The 18089-nt window shown below is 41.7% G+C and overlaps 1 protein-coding gene across 1 annotated transcript in view; it reads right to left on the bottom strand.

The window, feature by feature from the left end:
* MARCH4 (membrane associated ring-CH-type finger 4) overlaps window positions 1–18089 on the bottom strand; it is a gene marked incomplete at its 5' end in the record, with an annotated part of 28577 nt that overhangs the window by 7442 nt on the left and 3046 nt on the right. The window contains one exon of the mRNA XM_015419894.1: window positions 7878–8070. Within this exon, the coding sequence (XP_015275380.1) occupies window positions 7878–8070 (193 nt within the window). The remainder of the gene's footprint in view (window positions 1–7877; window positions 8071–18089) is intronic.

Raw genomic sequence — 18089 nt, 5'->3', positions numbered from 1 at the left:
CCTCCTTCCCTCCCTCCTTCCCTCCTTCCCTCCCTCCTTCCGCACAGTTGCCACTCAGATCTCATCCCTCCAGATTCCCCTTCCATTCTAGGATGACCACATTTTCCTACTCTGAACCCACATTATTTTGTTGTTGGGGAAATTCCCTCCTGCCCAAGATGCTGTGTTCTGTGATGATTGTTCCATGAAGTGGAACTGTCCCAGACACGTAACAGACAGTGTCTATGCCATTAATGCTTTTATGTGGTTGGGTGGCTACAGCTGAGTTGGTTGAAATTAAATCCAGCAAAGACGGAGGTCCTATACCTGAGCTGGGAGGGGGGTAGAGTTGGGAATCAGGCTCTCTGTCTTGGATGGAGCACCCCAGAAGGTGAGGAGCCTGGGGGTGATCCTGTGTGCCTCACTTGCTATGGAGGCCCAGGTCACCGCAGTTGCCAGGTTGGCCTTTTATCATCTCTGGCAGATCAGGCGACTGGTTCCCTACCTCTCCTCCCAGGACTTAGCTACAGTGACCCATGCAATGGTCACTTCCAAGCTTGATTATTATAACTCACTTTTCGCAGGCTTACCTCTGAAGCTGATCCAGAAACTCCAGCTAGTACAAAATGCAGTGACACACCTGCTGACTGCAACGCTGTGCAGGCGTGCATTCAGCCAGTGCTGCCTACAACAATTGCACTGGCTACCGACTGAGTACCAGCAGGGGCAGATTAAGGCTCACTGGTGCCCTAAGCACTGACCAATCTTGGTGCCCTCCCCTCCTTTCCACACTGACCCCCAGTCCATTTTAGTTGTTGACCTATCAGGCCAGATATACAATGCAGGTTGCAGCAATACAAAAATTTATTCATAGGGTAACACAATAGACTGTACAAACGAAGCTTTTCACCCTTTCCCCAACTTTGTGGTGCCCCCTTTGGACCTGGTGCCCTAAGCACGTACTTAGTCTACTTAGTGGTTAATCTGCCCCTGAGTACAGGATCCATTTCAAGGTGTTGGTATTGACCTTTAAAGCCCTATGTGGCCTGGGACCTACATATCTGAGGGACCGCCTCTCCCCATATGCGCCCGGGAGAGCCTCGCACTCAGCGGACCATCATTTACTGGTTCTCCCCAGCCCAAAGGATGTCCAATTAGCCTTGGCCAGGGCTTTTTCTGCCCTGGCCCCGACCTGGTGGAACATGCTCCCATCTGATACCAGGGCCCTGCAAGACCTGTTACAGTTCTGAAACTTTGTGGTGCCCCCTTTGGCCCTGGTGCCCTAAGCACGTACTTAGTCTACTTAGTGGTTAATCTGCCCCTGAGTACAGGATCCATTTCAAGGTGTTGGTATTGACCTTTAAAGCCCTATGTGGCCTGGGACCTACATATCTGAGGGACCGCCTCTCCCCATATGCGCCCGGGAGAGCCTCGCACTCAGCGGACCATCATTTACTGGTTCTCCCCAGCCCAAAGGATGTCCAATTAGCCTTGGCCAGGGCTTTTTCTGCCCTGGCCCCGACCTGGTGGAACATGCTCCCATCTGATACCAGGGCCCTGCAAGACCTGTTACAGTTCTGAAGGGCCTGTAAAACAGAGCTGTTCTGCCAGGACTTTGGTTAAGGCAGCGGGTGCCCAATTACTAGGCCTCCTCTGTTGAAGCTCTCCAACTGTATACAGCCCATATCAATAAGATCTCCACTGTCCTTTGGTTTATGACCTAGTGGCCTCCAGACATCTGCGACTGCCGTACTTTCCTAATTTATTGTGCTACCTGCTTTTGTTTCAACTAATGGTTTTCTGATATTATTGTTGTGACTGCCCTGAGCCTGCTTGAACGGGAGGTGGGATATAAATCAAAATAAATAAACAAATAAACATCATCGGTCCTTTTTAGCTAATTTCTTTCTAATAAGCAACCTTTGTTTGCCCAATAGGACATTTGTGGCAGACGACCAAGGAAGCTTTTGTTACAAGTTCTTGGAGCATTAAAATCAGAGCTAAACTTAATTCCAGATTTTCATTTTATTAACCTAATTTGAATTTTTTGACTTCAAATACTTTTGAATTCAATCTGACTTCTGCTGCTGCCACAAACAGGTATCTGTTAATCTTACAAGGGCAAAATCTCTGAGATGGTGTCCTTATTAGCCTTGATCCTGCTGGGTGGGGAGTGGGGGAAACTGCATGTCTCGTCTTTAAAATCTCATCTTTGCCCATTTTGCTTCACTACCAGCTGTGCTCACGCTTGTTTGCATTAGGGGGATTTATATATTATTGCTCTGCCACCTAGGAACTGTTTGTTCAATTCAGTCAGTTCTGAGCAAGGCTCAGCGTGATGGATGCTACCAACTGATAAATGTCACTGGCTGTGCAGGCATGAAGGCATCACTTACACTCTGTGTAGTTGATTTTAAATGGTACACGAGGTTTCCATGCTAACCTTGGGGCATATGTAATCCAAGCAAGCCAATAAATTGTGAGCATTCATCATCAGTGACTACCTGGGCAGCCACCATGCTGAATGCCACCACTGAGCAGTAGAAAGGCTGTTCATTTTGATTTGCAATCATGTAAGACTAGGAGTAATTCCTGTTGTGGGAAGAAATACAACGAGCTCTAGAAAGAAGCTGCTCTAGAAAGAAGTGATCATGGTGTCTCCCCTGCCAGTCTTTTGTCTGTCATTGGGAACCTTTATGCTAAATTTTTGCAAATTAAGCTCAGCACCTGGATGTTATTTAGTAAAGTTTTAGGACCAGAACAGGTGGGTTTTTGCCAGAGGAAGTCAGCTCTGGACCACTGTTTAGTCCTCGCTCATTTGATCAATAAGTAAGTAAGAAGGAAAAGGTCTAAACTGTACATTGCCTTTTTGGACCTTAAAGGGGCTTTTGATTCTGTTTCAAGGGAACTTCTCTGGGTAAAGCTTGAAGGGATGTCTTTGGATAAGAGGTTATTATTTCTTATTAAAATACTTCACACCTCCACATCCTGTCAGGTCAGGTGTTCTTCGTCTGGGAGACTTTCCCCCAATATCTGTATTAGGAAAGGGATAAAGCAGGGGTGCATTTTAGCCCCCCATCTGTTTAACCTTTTTAAAAATGACCTTGCCCCCTTTTTGTCATTTGTTGATGGTCATAGCCCTAGACTTGGCTCTTCTTTTATTCCTTTATTATTATATGCAAATGACACGGTTCTTTTGTCTACTTCTTGTGTTGGATTAAACCATTTACTGAACCGTTGCCATGAATATTGCGTGATTAACAGATTGGATCTGAATTATGACAAATCAAAGGTGTTAGTCGTTCCCTATTCCCGAAAAACTTATAAGTGGATTATTAATGGCAACGAACTTGAACAGGTTAAGCACTTCAAATAGCTGGGCATCTATTTCAAATCTAATGGTACTTAGACCTACCATTGCAGAATGGCTATTAATGTAGCTAAAGTTAGTGCTGCAGCAATATCTCGCTTTTATTTTTCTGTTCAAGGTAACCAGTATGTGCCCGCTGCACTTAAAAGCCTTCAGTGCTAAAACTGGAGCTCAATTACTGTATGGGTACCTCTCTGGATTGATGCAATGGACATTTCAGTTGAACGTGTCCACTCTACCTTTCTGCGAAAGATCATGGGGGTACCTATGTGTGTTCTATATGCCACTTTATGTTTGGAATGTGGTCAGAATTTGTTGGCTACTAAGGTATGGATCCACACTATTAAATTTTGGTTACGACTCCATTTCAACTCTGACCCCTTCAATTATACGTACCAACTACTTTCTGAATCTATTAATTCCAGCTGCCTATCTTACAATGAAGCCAAAATAAGTTCCTTGAATTTATCTCTAGAATCCTTATTTATGCTTTCTGAGTTGTAGGCCTTTTTAAAAATAAAATCTAGTTTATTGGGATCAAAGTTACAAACTCTTTATAGCCTGGCTAACAGAACCTGTTCTCCCTTAAATTTGGGGATTGTTCCTAATGCAAACCTTCCAGCAGTATACCTCTATCAACTCACAGCTCCAAATTTGCGTAGAGCCATATCCTTGCCTAGATTTAATGTTCCTCCTTCAACTATCTTATCTGGCAGATTCCAAGGGATTTCCTATCCTAGCAGGTGCTGTCCTAGTATGAAGGACTGTGTTGAAACTGTCGCCTCCAGTGCCCTCTCTATCTGGAGTCCCGTCGGGATCTTCTATATCCCATATTAGCCCAATTTTTAGAGCCCTGATGATTTTAAACTCCTTTTCTTGCTTGATAATCCAGATACAGAAATAACTGAAATAGTAGCAAAGTTTCTTTGCGGTGCCATGGTCTCACGGCCTGATAAGTGATACTATGAATTAGGTTTTACTATGATGCTGCTCTTATTATGATGTTACTCTATGATGTTACTCTGCAAATCTCATTTTATTCTGCAAGATTTTGTATTTAGATTACTGTATTACTGTATTTTCATGTATATGCCAATAAAAGGCTTTGGATGGATGGCTGCAGGTGACTGTCCCAGCTGTGGCTGGTGGAGCGGTGGAAGGAAGGGGATAATAGAGGGAGGTGAACCATGTTTATTTCCTTCTGCTTAGCTATAAGGTAGGGCTATCTCAAGTCATTTTGCTGCCCCAAGAGCCGCATGGTAACAGGCATGGTTCCCTCCACTGTGGTACTGCTCCTTGGGGTGTGGGGGTGCAGGCGAAGCAAAGACGACAGGATACAAGCTTGCAGGAACTGTCTGAAACCTCTCGGCTTCCCAGCGTTTATTTATACACCTTTCTTCCCCCTTCTCCCTCCCTCTCCCTCCGTAAGGGAGTTACAAACATTCGAGCATCCTTTTGGAATGTGTGTGTAAGTGTGTGTGTTTTCAGGCAGCTGTCTGCTATCTGCCTCTCCCCCTTTCTCAAGGCTAACTGACTGCGTAGTTAGGCAGTCACCAGACTTCTCTTAGCACACAAATACTTTCGGGTTACCAATCTCCAGGCAGGAGATTGCACTGCTTTCCCACACTCCACCCCTGACTTATGTTGATTTGGGGCTATGCAGTGGCAGCTAAAATAGAAAAGCACCTCCTCCTATGCCATGTTTTCTGGATTCCAAGGTTCTGGAAAGCAGTTCCATAGCCTGTTACAAGGTTACCAGCTCTGGATTGGGAAATACCTGTAGATTTGAGGGGTAGAGCCTGGGGATTTGGAGTGGGGGGATAATGGCAGGGTATAATGCCATAGAGTCCACTGCCCAAAGCAGCCATTGTCTCCAGGAGAACTGATCTTGGTCATTTGGAGATCAGTTGTAATAGCTGGAAAATTTTCAGTAGGGGAAATGATGTGCTGTGGCTGGGGAACATGGTGATTTCCAGGAAATCTCCAGGCCTCACCGATAGATTGGCAACCCCAGTTAATGTTTAGGGTAAGATTGGGATATGTATTTTACCTCAGGACACATTCAATGACTTCCAACAGCAACAGCAAACTGTTTAGAATATTGGAGCGAGGGCTAATCAGGCCACATATGCAAACGACCTCTGTGTTCCAACTGGCTATGGGGTGTGTGGAGAGGATGATTTGTGGAATATATATATATACACACACACACATACACACACACGCACACACACACATACACACACAGAGGTATTTTTGACTCAACCTATATAGTCTGTGGGCCAGACTAGATGTCAGTATTAGGTGAAGTGTCAAAACTTCTTTAAGTTTTACAAAAAGGTGTATTTCTATGCTTTATGTTTTGATGTGTTAACCTGTTCTGATTGGTAGCTTAATCTTTTTATGATGTCATCAAGATGGCCAAATAAATTTTTCTTACCTTTTCCAATATGAGCGATAATGAGTAAAAATTTCAAATTTTAAGGCACAGTTGGAAAGCTAATAAATTGCCATACAAGTAACTAATACCAAAAAATGCCTCTGTCTATTACTGTTTTTATGATATATGGCCTAAATCAAATTTTCAACATTTTATGAGGTTTACAGCATATAGAACGTTACCTAATCCAGATAGTCACCTGAAGTGCATTAGACAATTGTAGCTTATTCTTTCACCTTTCCAAAAAGCCATAGCATGATGTGCCACAGTTAAGTACATGAGAACAGATCCACATTATATATAATTTTATCCACTGTAACTGCAACTTTGTGTTACTGCAACAAAACATCTTTTAAGTTTGTGAGCTCAGCAGCTCTTCAATACGCATATGTTTTTTATTTACAAATATTACATTATAATCACTTCATGAATCTTACTGTCTAAGAGATCACATATAATAGTAATATTGTATTATAACCTCAGCTGTGGCTTCTTCTGTGTTTAGGTTCATAAATTTGTCTGATGTCAAATCAATTTGTCCCTTCAGAGTTACTGTAGTCTGGTTGATATTTATATTTATTTATATTTACACCAGAATCTGTACCATTTAGGCCTGGGACATTATAGACTAGTTAGAGGACCCACCCAGTAGCAAGGAGACCTACTTAAGAGTCCATGGAATTGCTATCTAGTCAAAGATCACTGCACCTCATTTGTCCAAATCAATGCCTCATTTGGTGAAAACCAAAAACAGAAGCATTTCTAGCCAGTCATTTATGTTACCAATGCACAACACTGGCAAAAGGGAGAGTCCACTGATAACTTCTAGTGTAGAGGTAGGCACCAAGACAAATCATTCTGCTGTCCTTTGCAGAAGAATCTCATATCGCTTCTGCCATATGTGTCAGACCATGAAGAACAAGGCATCCATGATTAGAAGAGGCAGCAGCTCAGAGGTAACTAATGTCTCCTGTGACAAATATTAGGGAAGTGCTTACAGGTTATTGGATCAATAAAATGCTAAAGTTAATTCCAAATTTTTAGGTTATGAGCTGATTTTCAATTTTGACATCAAATATTTTTGAATTCATTCTTACTTTGACACAGAATACTTCATCTAAGCATCAGATTGTAAAATAAACTGAAAACAAATCAACAAATCTAAATTTGACCTTTGGTATTTTCCTTGAAATATCAATGAGAGGCACAACATAGAACAGTGGTGTCAAACTCCTTTCTTACAAGGGCCAGATCTGACATAAATGTCACTTTGTTGGGCTGGGCCATGTGTGCCATAAAACGTAATGCCAGGTACTGGAGATAAAACTGTATGAAGGACAGCAGCTGGTGAGCTCTGAGTTGGTGTATCCTCACTGCAAGGCCCCGTGGGCTGGGAGGGGGGTCCAAAGGAAAACCCACATGGGTGGACTGGAGAGCCAGTAGTGCAGCACTGGGCAGATGCTCCCGTGCTGCTTGACTGCTGCAGATGAGGTTGTCCTGCCATGCCGAAGCCACAATTGGAGTGGCTCTGCCCACTCCCCCTGAGCAGTCTCCTGTTCTTTCCATTGCACTAGCTGCTCACGGGCTGCATAAGAGCCCTGGGTGGGCCATTTCCAGCCCCCAGGCCTTATGTTTGACACCCCTGACATAGAATATGCAACAGTTTTGTATTTCTAATGGTTCAGTATTTTTTTTTTCAAAAAGAAAGTTTATTCAAAATATTTGTAACACAGTGTTGGAGATGGAGAACTAATGGTTCAGTATCATTCTCAGGAACAGCTAAAAATTTCTATACCAAAGTACTGGCAAATATCCATAACAGGACTAACTTGAATGGTTGCCTGTTATTCAGGTAGATTCTTAGGTTGCCCCAATGATTTCTGTTGGATCAGACAATTAATCTTCTTTGCTGAATATACAACATACAAAAATGGCAACTCCTTGAAAGTTGTCAAAGAAACTACCACTGTGCCCTCACCCCCCCTCTCTCTCCCCACTTCTCTCTCACACATCCCATCACCCAGCTCTTTCTGATGAAAAAATTCACCTGGCTGTATCTTATAGTAACTTTGAGAGTTATTCACCTACCTATACAGACAATGTCCATGAAGCCATACATTCCATAGCAGATCTGGAAGAGCAGGTCTTGGCGCTGCCATTTAGCAGAAGGACTGAAGGTTGACCAGATAAGCCACGAGATACTGGCAATAAGGAATAGGGAACCCAAGATGGCTGCTGCTATTTGAACTTTCTCAATGACAGTCAGAGAAATGGCCTGCCACTGCAGGAAGGAGAGGGCAAGCAGAAAGGGAACAGAGGGCAGAATGTGCAGGTCAAAATGAAAAACGGAAGACAGCACGATGATATTCAAGAGTAATTCCTTAAACAACAACACCAGCAGTGACTGCAGATCAATACTTTGCAACATTTTGTATGGACTTTAGTAATGGCAGAAAGCAGCTTTTCAGACAGGAAAAAGGTACACTATTACACAGTGGATTCCAGAAGCCATGAACAATCTTGTATCTGACTGCATTGGGAAATTACATGTGATTTTCAATTATCTCTGGTATTAGATCACCCAGTTTTGGCTTCCTGTTATCAAACCATAATTTGACCATAGGCAATATTTTTTCAATTAGATTAGATGCTCCGTAAGGAATGGTTTAATTAGTCTATTTTCTCTTTAAAGATAATGGGGCTGGGTTAGATGGCCTATTGAACAGAGCTAAACGTAACTTAAAAGGATCAACCAAAAAAAACACCACTGAATTTTGAAACTCACACTGTGAGTTTGTTTTAGGAGAGAGAGGAATAGAATTTTTCAGGATCACAGACTGGACCTGGATTCAAATTTCACAAAATCCACTGGCCTAGGGCCAGTCATCCTGTCTCAGCACACGGTTGTTGTGAAGATGAAATGGATGGGAGCCATATACATTGCCCTTAATTTCTTGGAGGAAGGATGGGGTAAAATATAATACATTAATAATGAAAATTATAATTCCTGATTGCAGAGAAACTTTTGGCTTTCCTAGAAAAGAGTACCTAGAAAACATACATTCTTTATTTCTGTAGCTCTGATAAGAGCTGTTCTTGAAAAAGAGCAGTTTCTGTCAAGAGCTCTCTCAGTCCCACCTACTTCACAGGGGGTCTGTTGTGGGGAGGGGAAGGGGAAGGAGTTTGTAAGCCACTCTGAGACACCTTTGGGTAGTGAAGGGCGGGGTATAAATCCAATCTCATCATCTCATCTCATCATCTATTTCAAATAAACTATTTATCAGAATAAACTATATGTATCAGTTAAGATTGCTATTCTTCTGCTCCTGTGTTCTTTAGCCTCAGTAAATACCCGAACCTGGCCCCTGGTCACAGTACTGGAAATTAAACTTTTAATATCTCAAATGAAATCTGGGAAGGCACCAAGTGTTCAGCTGATTCACGCAGAGCTGCTTAAAGCAAATCCTGATTGGTGGGCAGAGATTCCGGCACCAATATTTATACAAATTAATAAGACAGGAATTCTGCCCTCCACTTGGCAACATGCAGTAATAGTCCCCATCCATAAAAAGGTGATCCAACAGACCCAAATAACTACTGGCCCATAAGTCTACTATCAATGGTGGGCAAATTATACGCTTCCATGTTATATGAGAAGTTACTTCCCTGGATTGAAGAAGCCATCCTGGGCAGAGAGCAAGCAGGATTCCACGGAGGATCCAGTGCAGTTGATCATTATCATACTCTCCAATTCATTGTTGACAAGTATACTAGCTCAAAAGATGGATTGTTGGCTGCTGCCTTCATGGACCTCAGAGCAGCCTTTGACTTAGTGCCTAGGCAAAGACTATGTGACAAATTGAATAACTTATCTATTGACAAGTATCTCCTATTTTTGATTGAACAACTATATGACCAGCCTACAGCCAAAGTGAGATCTGGCTCTTCTGGTGAACTGACCAGGACCATTCCATTGAGCAGAGGAGTTAAGGATACATCCTTACCCCGTTATTTAATGTGTACCTTAATGATTTAATTCCTCATATTCCCAGATATGAATTTCATTCACCCCACCCGGCTCATGTCAAACTACCCTGTCTCCTATATGCAGACAATACCACTCTCCTGTCAAGATCTGTGGTCAGCCTTTCTCAGCTTATAGGTTTCTTTGTGGAGTACTGCTCCAATGAGAGTTTAGATATCAGCGTTAATAAATCAAAGGTTCTTCTCTTCAGCAAAAAATGATGGGTAAAGAAATACAAATGGGCAGTAGCAGATCAACCTGTGCAGCAGGTGGACCCTTTCAAATTTAGAAATTTAGAAATTATTTTTCAAACAAATCTTTCTTGGAAGGTACACCTGAACTCTGTTGTAAGAGCTGCTTTGAATACTGGGAAGGCCATCTCAAGATTCTACTATTCCTCTGGAGGCTAATATGTTCCTATGGAGGTTAAAGTATTCACCAGTGGAGTTGTTGGGCAAATGCTATATGCTGCTGGGATCTGGATTAGAGAAGTAACAGACAATATTGATAAAGCACTACTAAGATTCCTGCACAATATCATAGGAGTTCCTCAGTGTGTTTCTGGAATAGCTCTGAGAGCCGAAGTTGGAGAGATATCCTTTGAAGCAAAGGCCTGGGGAAGAGCATTTAATCTGAAATTTAGGATATTAAAATCAAATCCAGAATCAAGCTTCCTTGGACTAATTAAACTGGACTACTGGATCACAAATTGTCTTACCTGGGTATTACCCAGGACGCAATGGAAACAATGAGTAGTCAAGGTCCTAAGGATGCCAGGCTCGCTGTTACTAGGGCCAGGGCCTTTTCAGTGGTGGCTCCTCTCTGGTGGAACAAGCTCCTGGAGATCAGGGCCCTGTGGGACCTTGTGCAACTAGGAGCCACCCACCACTACCACCAACTATTATTACTATTAACATCTATGGTAGTAGGCCGGCCCTGCGTGGAGATCAAGCTACAGGTTCGTGAGAGGCCAGAACACCGCTGATTTGGGACTTCAGCATTACATTTTATAGCACGCCACCTTTAACTTATTGAACAATCACAGCTCCGAGCACTTTAATTGTTTAATTGTTAATATGTTGGTTTTAACTGTTTTTTAAATGTTTTATATGACCAGGCACATGGTGCCAAAAGTGTAAGCCGCCCTGAGCCCGTTCGCGGGGAGGGCAGGATATAAATATAATAAATAAATAAGAATTGACCCAGCTCACTAGAAGACGTCTTAGGGACTTCAATTATGAGAGAAAGGAGTTTGTAAGCCACTCTGAGACACCTTTGGGTAGTGAAGGGCGGGGTATAAATCCAAACTCTTCTTCTTCTTCTTCTCCTAAATTCTCAAAACTAAGAGCTCAATTGATCTCCCCATTATTTAATCAGAACTCTCTTTCTCCAGAGGTGAAATCATCCTGGCTACTCAGAGACAAAGATAAACAAACCGCTCTGTGTGTGGCAAAATTTTTGGCAACTGTTGTTAAGTTACACCATAACTAACTTTTAGGTTCTCCTCCCATGGGTTGAGGGTTTGCTGTTCATGACTTAGGCTGTAAAAACAGTAAGAAGTAAAAGTAAAAAAAATACCCAAACCAGTAACAATTTTAAAAGAAAAAGGTATGCCAGTTGCCACAGATTCCTACCTATTCTGCCTTTCCTGCACCAGTTTTCCCTGGATCTCTCCCTTACTAAATGAGTAATGAAACCTCCCATCAGGAAGACTGTGTTATGCTCATAATATTTTACTGGATCCTCTCTCTTCCCTCGTGAACTCCTTTCTTATGCTGTTTGCTAATTTGCTGCTATTCACAGGTCTGACCAATTGCCTTATTTATTTATTTATTTTATACCCCACCTTCCCTGCCAAAGGCGGGCTCAGGGCAGCTTACAGACATCTCATAAAATACAATTAAAACGAATCATAATATATTATCATAAGCATAAATACCAATTATTTAAAATATAGTTAAAACAGTTAAATGCAGTAAAAACTGCTGGAACGTTATTAAGAGAACAGGAGCAAAATTATTTATCATATGCCTTAGGTGACCATATAATTCCCATACACACCAGCTCAGTTTAATCACTTTGTAGTGCAGCAGGTACAGGATAAGGGAAACTCCTCAGTGCATGATGTGGCTCCTTAGTCAAATGCCTGGTGGAAGAGCTCCATCTTGCAGGCCCTGCGGAACTGTAAAAGGTCCTCCAGGGCCCTGATCTCTTTCAGGAGCTCATTCCACCAGGATGGAGCCACCACCAAGAAGACCCTGGCCCTGGTTGTTGCCAGCCTGGCATCCTTTGTCAGCTAGGCCTCTGGCTATTCTAGCTGCCATGGGTGTGAGGGGGAATGCTGGAATTATAACTTTTGTTTCTGCTGTGATTCCAGTCTTTCTTTATCTATGTAACCGAAGCCTTCGACTTTGAGTGTCTGGTGTACTTTTCTCCTGAGAATTGTTGCCCGTTACTTTGGTGGGATTCTACCTGGCCTCTGAGCCATCAGGGAACCCCCTTGGATAATGTATATCAGCTTGCTTTGCGTGCTTTAAGCCAGTTCTAATACAAAAGCGTTTAGATATCTGCATACTCTCAATGTCTCAATAAACTTTACTTCTTTGAATGAAAGCTGTTGGGAACTGATTGCTGCAGGAGTCTGACATCCTTGGGGCCTGGAAGGGCCAACTGATTTTGCGCCCCCGCATGCAGTGCTCTCTAGAGAATGTGGGGAAAGGTGTTCCCTCAGATATGCCGGACCCTGGCCATATAGGGCTTTAAAGGTTAAAACCAGCACCTTGAAGCGAATCCGGTATGCTATTGGCAACCAGTGCAGTGCCTTCAGTACGGGCTCGATGTTCTCCCACATGGGAATACTCATCAGCAGCCCGGCTACTTCATTCTGCACTAGTTGCAGCTTCCAGATTTGAGACAAGGGCAGCCCCATGTAAAGAGCATTACAGTAGTCCAACCTTGAGGTGATCATTGTTGCCAAGTCGTTGCATTCGAAGAAGCAAACCAATTGCCTAGTCAGCCGAAGATGATAAAAGGGTGACCTGGCAGTGGCTGCCAGCTGGGCCTCCATTGTTAAGGAGGCATCCAATAGCACTCCCAAGCTCCTAACCTCCAGCTCTGGCACCAACTGTACCCCATCAAAGGTCAGGAGTGGAATGACTACCCATAGATCGCCCCAACTCAGGCACAGGACCTCCATCTTCATCAGATTCAATTTCAGTTGACTCAGTCTAAGCCAGCAGCTTGCAACGCCCAGTCCAGATCTTCCGGTGTAGAGTCAGACCGGCCCCCCAACAACAGATAGAGCTGGGTGTCATCTGCATACTGGTGACACCCAAGCCCATTCCTCTGGGCAATCTGGGCAAGGGTGCACATGTAGATGTTAAATAACATCATGGAAAGTACCGCCCCTTGGGGAACTCCACAGATCAGTGGGTGCCTTTGGGACAGCTGTTCCCCTAGTGCCACCCTTTGTCCCTGACCCTGAAGAAAGGATGTGAGCCATTGCAAGGCAAGCCCCTGGACTCTGATGTCAGCGAGTTGGTGGATCAGTAGCTGATGGTTGACTATGTTGAACACTGCCGACAGGTCTAGCAACAGCAACACTGCCCATCTGCCTCAATCCAGATGCCTCCAAAGGTCATCCATGAGGGCAACCAGTGCTGTCTCCATCCTGTGTCCTGGGCGGAAGCTGGACTGGAAGGGGTCTAAGATGGAAGAGTCATGCAAACAGCTCTATAACTGGACTGCCACAGCCCTCTCAATTAATTTGCCCAAATAGGGCAAGTTGGAAACCAGTCGGTAGTTAGCCAGTTCAGCTGGATCCAGTGATGCTTTTTTCAAGAGGGGACGGACCACGGCCTCTTTAAGCGTCCCAGGGAACAAGCCCTTCTTCCAGTCTTAACTATACAGTGCTCAGGTACTTATTCATTTGACTCTAATTGGCCCTTCCTGGCAACATCCTCCTCACTCACTACCTATTTGTAATGGTTCGTGACTTCTTTTTCAATGTATCTGAAGAATACATTGAATGCTTATACCCAGAATAAAACTTCGTTGGCCTTAAAAGTGCCACTGAACTCAACCTTTGTTCCGCTGCTTCAGACCAACATGGCTACACACCTGAATCCCTCTTCCATATAGTTATGAAAGGAATGGGATTGTTGTCTGATCACCCTAGATCAGTGGTCTTCAACCCTTTTAGATGCAGGACACACTGAACTGCAAGCATGTGACAGGAAGTCACTTATCATAGTCACATGACAGGAAGAATGTGTGTTAGAGTTATGACCTCATTGATACCAAGGTCCTGACCATGGGTAGCAAACAAAAACAGCTGGGAACAGGAAACAGAAACCAAGACCCGGCCTGTTTACTATAGTGTGACATGAAAAAATCACAATGACCTCACCTCACTGTCCTTCTGCTCTTCTTTCAGCATGCATGTAAGGAGAGGCTAGAGGCACAGTGCCAAAAGGCAGCAAAACTGGCAACTCTACAGAAGCTCACAACCCAGCAAGAAGGGCCGTGAAACCTACCTGAGAACTGAAGGCCATTGGACACTCTACTTCTCTTCCTAATTTTCAGCCCTGCCTGTTTGGCCATGTTATAGGCCCTGTATTTGTATCTAAATGGGAGAATCAGAGCTAAAAAGTAAAATGAAGATTATTCCTATATAATGCTTTGACCTCAAGTATGTCTTGTTGTTGACATGTGGGAATGGTACAGGGAAAGAATGCTTCAGAATTCTCGCCTACAGACCTGATGCTCCAATGCCAGCCACAACATATTGTACTATAAGGTTGTGGCTTAATGACTGTGAAAATTGAACACATTTAGTTGGATAAGGCAATATGGGACACTGTTGGAAATGGAATATGATTGGTCACCCTAAAATACTGATCCCACAAGAACATTTGGATAGCTGGGGCTTAAAATCTCGTTCAATTAAATATATTGGGCTTTTTTTATTTTGACAGTATCAAGGTGACTTATGATAGCCTATCCACCTGCCCCCTAGTATACTCTATAGCATTTGTGGCGATGGGCCTTTGCAAGTTATAAAAAGAGCAAGCATGAGACAGTTCAATGGGATGGATCCAACCAGCTTTTCCACTGGTGGAAAAGGGAGCTGGGGGTCCTCTTTGACCACCATGAAGGCTACACTGCGGAAATTAAGGAGCCCACATGGTCAAAAGCCATTTGGAAGAGGGGCTGTGTGAAGAAATGCATTTTTGGGGTAGAGGGCTGACCTGAGTAAAACCTTTACCAGGAGGTTTTAAAAGTTTTTTCCTCTGGGCAGAGAACAGGCAGGAAAGGGGAAGTCAGTTCAGTTGCTTTCCAGACTTACCACTGCCCACCTTCGTACAAATGCTAATAGAGCTAACAGGAGAGATAATGGGCGGGTCAAGCTCTCCCCTTTCTCCAAGCAGGGAACAGAAATTTGGAGGACTTTGGACTTGAAAGTCTCCAGGAAGAATCTCCAGGAAGAATCTTAAGGAAAAGCTTCTCTGACCTGGCTTGACCTGTTCAGTGGGTAAGTCAAAGAGAGGTGATAAAACTCAGGGGAACAAGGAGGAAGGTCTCTTTTGTGCTGAGTCCCTCAGAGCAGACAGAACTCTTAACTGAGGTCTGGAGGAGGTGGCCATTACTATGCCATCAAAATGCCATCAAAAAAAGAAATAATTTATAAACTTTTAGAAACGGCTGAGATGGACAAATTAACTTTGCTATTACAAGGCAAGAGAGAAGACATTTTCAAGAAAACATGGTCAAAACTCTACAAATTGATTGAGGGGTACCTTAAGTGCCTCATGTTATAACCATTAGAAAGTACAAATAGAAACAGTAATAGAAGTAACAATTTCAGTTAGTATATGTGTATATATAAAGAAGTAGAATAGGTGCAAAAATTACTGTTGTATAAAAAGGGAAACTTTAAGCACAATCAATAGAATGTACTCCTGCTCAATGTTTTATTTGCTTTGTTTGTTTTGTGTGTTGGTGTTATGTGTTGGAAAATAATAAAACTATTTATATAGAAAAGAAATAAAAATGTTTATTAAAAAAGTGAATATTTGAGCTAATTTGGATTCTCTGGCTCAGTTTAAACAAACTTTGTTGGCCCTGCTACCTGGTTAAGTTGCTCCACAGAACAATGACTACTTTTCAAGCAATATTGGAAACATTAAAAGACATTTTAACACAGCTATACTTCCAGTATAATCCAGCTATGCTTCCAATATGGCGCAATTTGTGTCCACGTCCAGGAGCTTTCTTATAAATCTGACCAAGTAGAAAGCTTGCTGAAACAATTACCAAATGAAGCACAAGATCCGAGTGAGGAACCAAGATTGGAAGATGTGGAAATATCAGAGACTAAACTGTTTAAAGTGAAAATGGAGAACATAGCTGCATGCCTGTCTGAAGTGAAAGAACCACAAGATACCAAGATGGAGGAATGGAAGACAATTTTAAGCACGACTAATACATTCATATTGTATATAGCAAGTAAACAAGGAGAGAGTTCTACTCCCATACTGAAATACTAGAGGAGCAACCCACAATTGCAGAAGATAAAATGCTGGGAATTCAAGAAGGGGAGGAGGAAAAAAGAAGAAAAGAGGGGGGAAGGACTATTTAAGATGGAATTGCTACAGCAGGGCATGTGATGTTTAAAATGGAATTTAATGAGATTTAAGGATATAAAACACCAAAGAAAGTGACACCAAAAATTAAATGTTAAAAGAAATGGGTGTCACAAGGTAGTTTTTACTTGTTCCTTTAGAAAAGCTCAAAATCATGTAATGTGACTTAAAGACAAATATTAATAATAGATCTATGGAAATTCTCTCTTTCTTCTGTTTTTCTCTTCTTTGTGAGTGAGATACTTTTGTTATAATTTAATTATTAAGTATAACTGAGTATTATTCAGTATGGCTGTAGTAATGCAAAGGATGGTTAATGATAACCAAGACGTTAATTAAGAAGGTTAAATTGAATTAAAATTAAATTAAATGTCAAATAAATATTTGTTATAAGGCATTTGTAGCATTTGTATATGCTATTTTAAAAAACTCTAGAGATAAATATTATTAATAGCTATAGGAAAACTTTTGTAAGAAATGTATATTATTTTTGTTAGGAAGAGCAATATTTAGTTAGAAATAATTGGGACCAAGATATAGAATAATAATAAAAATGTTAGAGTCTGTAAAGATGGATTTCATAAAATATTATATTAAAGGGATTTCTTTTCCAGGGAGCTGTATTTTAAAATATTATTTCCAGAATGTTTTTTTTATAGAATGGCTACTTATAAGCAGTAGGAAGTTAAGGATCCATAACTGTATGGGTAAGGATTAATGTTGTAGTAAATTATTAAGAGGTTATAAGAGATCTGAATATGAGAATCCATAGATATGAATCTAGTACAACTCAAATATGATTAATTTGGAATGTTTTATTAAAATATATTAATAAGGTAATAAGATTTTATAAATTTCTTTTAAGTGTATAGAGTGCTTTTATGACATAAAGGCTACAATATGGGTTTTTGCAGATATCAAGAAATATATGGGTTTAAGTGATCAGATTTGATATAAAGAATTATCTGATTGTATAAGTAGAATTATTAATGTAATGTAATAGTGGATGTAGAAGCAATTGTAAGTATTACTTTCTTTGTACCCCTTTCCTATTCCCCATCTCCCCACCCCTTTCCATTCATTCATAGACCTTTATTGGCATATCATCAGTCGTAAGGTATATAAAACGTTGTATTGTACAATTAAAATCTAAGATTCCATACAAATTTAGTACAATCAAAATAGTACTATCTGAAATTTTGTACCTTAAGAACTTCCATAAGTAACTTGGCAACATCATTAGTAATCTCAGGAATTGAATCATTCAAGAGAAGTTGACATTTTGGCTTGTTACTCAAATAACTTTTAGGATGAAGCCAAGTTAGAAGGAATCTTCTGCGAGGCAGCTCATACAGGGGGCATTCGACAATTATGTGCTCAATTATGTCAAGGGAGTTAAGACCGCAGGGGCACAGCCATTCTTGTCTTGGGATTTGATGATATCTGCCATAGAGTATTCTAGAGGGAAATGCATTAACCCTGGCCAGAAGAAAAGCTCAGCGATGAAGAGGGACCCCACCCCTTTCCCTTTATAATACTTAATAAAAATCTAAAAAAATAAAAAATAAAATAAAATGATCTGCTCTGATAGCTTGATGGATCCCATAGGTTTTCAGATGGCCTTAGGGGATT

This window comes from Gekko japonicus, unplaced genomic scaffold, assembly GCF_001447785.1.
Source record: "Gekko japonicus isolate JY-2015 unplaced genomic scaffold, Gekko_japonicus_V1.1 scaffold3214, whole genome shotgun sequence".
Taxonomy (NCBI): domain Eukaryota; kingdom Metazoa; phylum Chordata; class Lepidosauria; order Squamata; family Gekkonidae; genus Gekko; species Gekko japonicus.
The sequence above is the reverse complement of the archived record's forward strand: the minus strand, read 5'-3'. Positions and strand labels throughout refer to the sequence as shown.